The sequence below is a fragment of the Salmo trutta genome, chromosome 22 (assembly GCF_901001165.1).
Source record: "Salmo trutta chromosome 22, fSalTru1.1, whole genome shotgun sequence".
NCBI classification, from domain to species: domain Eukaryota; kingdom Metazoa; phylum Chordata; class Actinopteri; order Salmoniformes; family Salmonidae; genus Salmo; species Salmo trutta.
Window position 1 is genome coordinate 13,739,257 of NC_042978.1, and position 4,711 is coordinate 13,743,967.

The 4,711-nt window shown below is 46.6% G+C and overlaps 1 protein-coding gene across 1 annotated transcript; it reads left to right on the top strand.

Annotated features, from left to right (window-relative positions):
* Positions 1-1,018: 1,018 nt before the first annotated feature.
* On the top strand, positions 1,019-3,901 carry LOC115158137 (sphingosine 1-phosphate receptor 4). Its single transcript, XM_029706719.1, has 2 exons — positions 1,019-1,440; positions 2,209-3,901. Exon 2 carries the CDS (start codon positions 2,348-2,350, stop codon positions 3,545-3,547), a length of 1,200 nt encoding a protein of 399 aa, XP_029562579.1. The 5' UTR covers positions 1,019-1,440; positions 2,209-2,347; the 3' UTR covers positions 3,548-3,901.
* Positions 3,902-4,711: the final 810 nt, after the last annotated feature.

Sequence of the window (4,711 nt, forward strand, 5' to 3'; positions counted from 1 at the left end):
ATCAGACCAGAGGGCATTTCTCAAAAAAGTACGATCTTCGTCCCCATGTGCAGTTGCAAACCGTAGTCTGTCTTCTTTATGGCGGTTTTGGAGCAGTGGCTTCTTCCTTGCTGAGCGGCCTTTCAAGTTATGTCGATATAGGACTCGTTTTACTGTGGATATAGATACTTTTGTGCCTGTTTCCTCCAGCATCTTCACAAGGTCCTTTGCTGTTGTTCTGGGATTGATTTGCACTTTTCGCACCAAAGTACGTTCATCTCTAGGAGACAGAACGCGTCTCCTTCCTGAGCGGTATGACGGCTGCGTGGTCCAGTGGTGTTTATACTTGCATACTATTGTTTGTACAGATGAACATGGTACCTTCAGGCGTTTGGAATATACTCCCAAGAATAAACCAGACTTGTGGAGGTCTACAATTTATTTTCTGAGGTCTTGGCTGATTTCTTTTGATTTTCACATGATGTCAAGCAAAGAGGCACTGAGTTTGAAGGTAGGCCTTGAAATACATCAACAGGAACACCTCCAATTGACTCAAATGATGTCAATTAGCCTATCAGAAGCTTCTAAAGCCATGACATTTTCTGGAATTATCCAAGCTGTTTAAAGGCACAGTCAACTTAGTGTATGTAAACTTCTGACCCACTGGAATTTTGATACAGTGCAATAATCTGTCTCTAAACAATTGTTGGAAAAATTACTTGTGTCATGCACAAAGTAGATGTCCTAACCGACTTGCCAAAACTATAGTTTGTTAACAAGAAATTTGTGGAGTGGTTGAAAAACAAGTTTTAATGACTCCAACCTAAGTGTATGTAAACTTCCGACTTCAACTGTAAATACTGGCCTGAAGTATCTTGCGACACATCCTACAAAACATCATGGTCCAACCACTTCGACATACATGTACCATGAAAACATTATGAAAGTCTCTTCCCGTAATCATCATGGGGCAATTTGAGCAATATGATTAAAGTATTGCAGCGGTCAAAAGCAGGGCGCAAGTAGTGGATGGGAAAAGTGTTTACATCAGTCAGATTAAGTCTGACCTTGACTTGTGGAGAATTACAGGGGGAAAAATATATATAGTGTGTATATTTAAAAAACAAAATGGTGGTGACCTTAAGTGTGAATTAGCCTATATGTATTTAGCAATTAACATGTTGATTGGGTGGCATCCATCTATGAATAATCACGTTCTCAAGCATTTCACAACTGGTGTGTTTTCACTTGGCCAGTGATGAAACACTCCATCAGTGTCAATAACCTCTTGCTTCTCGTGTGTGTGTTGGTTGCTTTGGGTGTGGTGTCATGTGAGTAACCTTCTGAGTGTAGGGCTTCCTTCCTCATCGCTTCTATAGAGTAGAACACATCTGCATTACCAGCCCACACGGGGGATGGCTGTCCACACACCGCATCACTACCAACAGCATCTCTGCACCAGTAAGTAACATTTGTTCTTCAAGTGTTTATTATGTTAAAAACAAAAGAATGCAACGTTTGTCGTTATGTGTTAGCCTATTCATGTGAAATTATACAATTAGATAATGATTGGGATGGAGAGCCAGGTGTATTGTCACATTTAATTTAACTGTAGCAGTAAATATGCAAGGCATTTGTGGACATGTACAAGCTTTTGCTCCCATGCAAGAAATTGTAACACTAATTATGCATAAAAGAAAATGTAGAAATGTAAAGGGAAATGTATTATAAAATCTAAAAATGAACAAAAGTTATGAATGTAATATGGTACTTTTTAATTTCACTCCAGTTAATACGTTGCAATTTTGGGGGAATAGGATCGTTGTTTTTCAGTCATTACTACTAACAGGGATTTGGAAATAGTTGTTTTCAAACTCTCAAAGATGTTGACTTCACATGCAGATTTAAACCCCCTTCCTGGCAACAGCTGGCTGCTCCTCTCAACTAACCACATGGGTGTTCAAATAGCAACACAGAGGTTTAAATGGCCCTAATGCCTGCTAGTGGAGGCATGCCGTTTTGTGATGAGAATCCATGTCAGTCAACCGACAAAAATGTCTTCTCACTGTCTAAACATTTGTTGTATTTTGGGGGATTTCTTTCAGCTTTTCACAATACATTTATAAACATTATTTTCATTACCTGCAGTTCATGCACTACAAACAGCTTAGAACTTATTATCGGATATCAGACATCTTTTCATATCAAACATCTTCCTGTGTTTGCTAGGTGGGTTGTGAGACAGCAGAGCTCCAGTGGAGAGAGTGTGTTAGTCTGAGCCCACGTCAGTTCTACACTCACCCAAGTCCTGCCTTGTCCAGCCCAACCCAGCCATTTTCTGACTTGCCAAGCCCTTTCCAACCCAGCCATGGATGCCCTGTCCTCCCTGAGCTCCTCAACCTCCTGCTCTCATCTGTACCTCTGGGCCAGCAACACCACCAACAGCAGCGCTATTAACATTGATGTGATCCTGGAGCACTACAACCACACAGGGCGCCTGCAGCACCGCGTGCCCCGCCAGGGTGGCCTGAGCTTGGCAGCGGCCCTCTCTCTCTTCATCAGCGTCCTCATCATCCTGGAGAACCTGCTGGTCCTGGTGGCCGTGCTCTCCCGGATCCTCCACAGCCGCCGCTGGGTCTACGTGTGCATCGCCAACATCACCCTGAGTGACCTGCTGGCCGGGGCGGCCTACGTGGTCAACATCTGGATGTCGGGCAGCCAGACGTTCAGACTGAGCCCGGCTCTGTGGCTGTTCAGGGAGGGGGTACTGTTCGTTGCCCTCGCCGCCTCCATCTTCAGCCTGCTGCTGATAGCTGTGGAGCGCTACACCACCATGATGAAGCCGCTGCACCAGAAGTCGGCCAGGAAGACGTATCGTATCTACGGCCTGGTGGCGTTGTGCTGGATCGTGGCCTTCGCCATCGGCTTCCTCCCCCTGCTGGGCTGGAACTGCGTGTGCAGCCTGGAGAGCTGCTCCACCCTGCTGCCGCTCTACTCCAAGAGCTACATCCTCTTCTCCCTGCTCATCTTCTCCCTCATCCTGCTGGCCATCGGCGTGCTCTATGGCGCCATCTACTGCCACGTGCGCAGCAGCTCCAAGGTGGGCTCCCAGCGCAGCCGCAAGCGCTCCCTGGGGCTGCTGAAGACAGTCATCTCCATCGTGGGTGTGTTCATCATATGCTGGGGGCCTCTGTTCACCCTGCTGCTGGTGGACTTCTTCTGTGTGTCGCGGCAGTGCGCACCGCTCTTCAGCGCCGACTGGGTCATTGCCCTGGCCGTGATCAACTCGGCCCTGAACCCAGTCATCTACACCCTGGGCAGCACAGAGCTGAGGAAGGCCATCGCAGGCCTGTTGTGCTGCTGCTGCCTCAAGGCAGGCCTCTGTCACCCTGACACCTTTGTGTCCAAGGAGACCAGCAGCACTGGGAGCATCAGGCACAGCAGCCTGAGGAACAGTTTCAATAAGATCAGGAGTCTCAATGTCAGCCCCCCGCCTGCACCCAAGGCCCCCAAGAAGAGCCGCCGCCTGAGCTCCACCACCACCTGCCTGTCTGTGTCGAGCGGTTAGACCACCATGGGCTGCCTGGGGCAGGCGTAGCTGTGTGTGTGTTTGAGAGAGAGACACAGAGAGAGAGAGTGTCAGTGGAGGCTCCTCAGAGGAGGAAGGGGAGGACCTTCCTACTCGGGGAGTTTCATAAAAGTAAAAATATAAAAAATACAAATATAAATTATTAATTTGTAGCAAATTGCAATTAAAGCCAGACTAAGTCAATGGCACAGATGGAACTATCCAAGTAGAAGATCTCCATAAAAAATTGAAGTTAGGCCTCCCGGGTGGCGCAGTGGTCTAAGGCACTGCATCGCAGTGCTAGCTGTGCCACCAGAGACTCTGGGTTCGAGCACAGGCTCTGCTGCAGCCGGCCGCGACCGGAAGGCTCATGGGGCGACGCACAATTGGCCTAGTGTCGTCCGGGTTAGGGGAGGGTTTGGCCGGCAGGGATATTCTTGTCTCATCGCGCACTAGCGACTCCTGTGGCGGGCCGGGCGCAGTGCACGCTGACCAGGTCGCCAGGTGTACGGTGTTTCCTCCGACACATTGGTGCGGCTGGCTTCCGGGTTGGATGTACGTTGTGTCCAGAAGCAGTGCGGCTAGGTTGGGTTGTGTTTCGGAGGACGGATGGCTCTCGGCCTTCGCCTCCCCCGAATCCGTACAGGAGTTGCAGCGATGATACTACCAATTGGGGAGAAAAAGGGGGTCAAAAAATAAATAAATATAATAAAACATTATTTTTTTTAAATCGAAGTTAAAGAATATGACTAAATCTAATCAAACTTTAAATGCAATTTAAATAAAGTTTGATTTGATTTAGTCGTATTCTTTAACTTCGATTTTTGGTTGAGACGGAGACGTGAATCCAACATATTAATGACTAATGTGAAGATTACATTTCAAATCAACCAAAGCTTGAAAGCCTAGGCCCATATACTGTATATTGTATATTTTAGTTTAACCCTGGGTTGAATTAAAACAATAGCTGTTGCTGACTTTGCAAATGCTATATAGGCCTAAATAGTATAATTGATGATATATGACTTGTGTGGTTACATTTCATTTACTCTGTTAAACCTACCCTTTGGAACTACTTTGATAGCAACAGTGAATATATTTAGTTATTGAGAGGTCTGTGAATAAATCACTCACGATAGCGCATTGGTAGTAGGTAATATAAAA

Excerpts from the sequence above, each read along its gene's own strand:
- LOC115158137 (XM_029706719.1), top strand. The coding sequence starts at position 2,348 with ATGGATGCCCTGTCCTCCCTGAGCTCCTCAACCTCCTGCTCTCATCTG.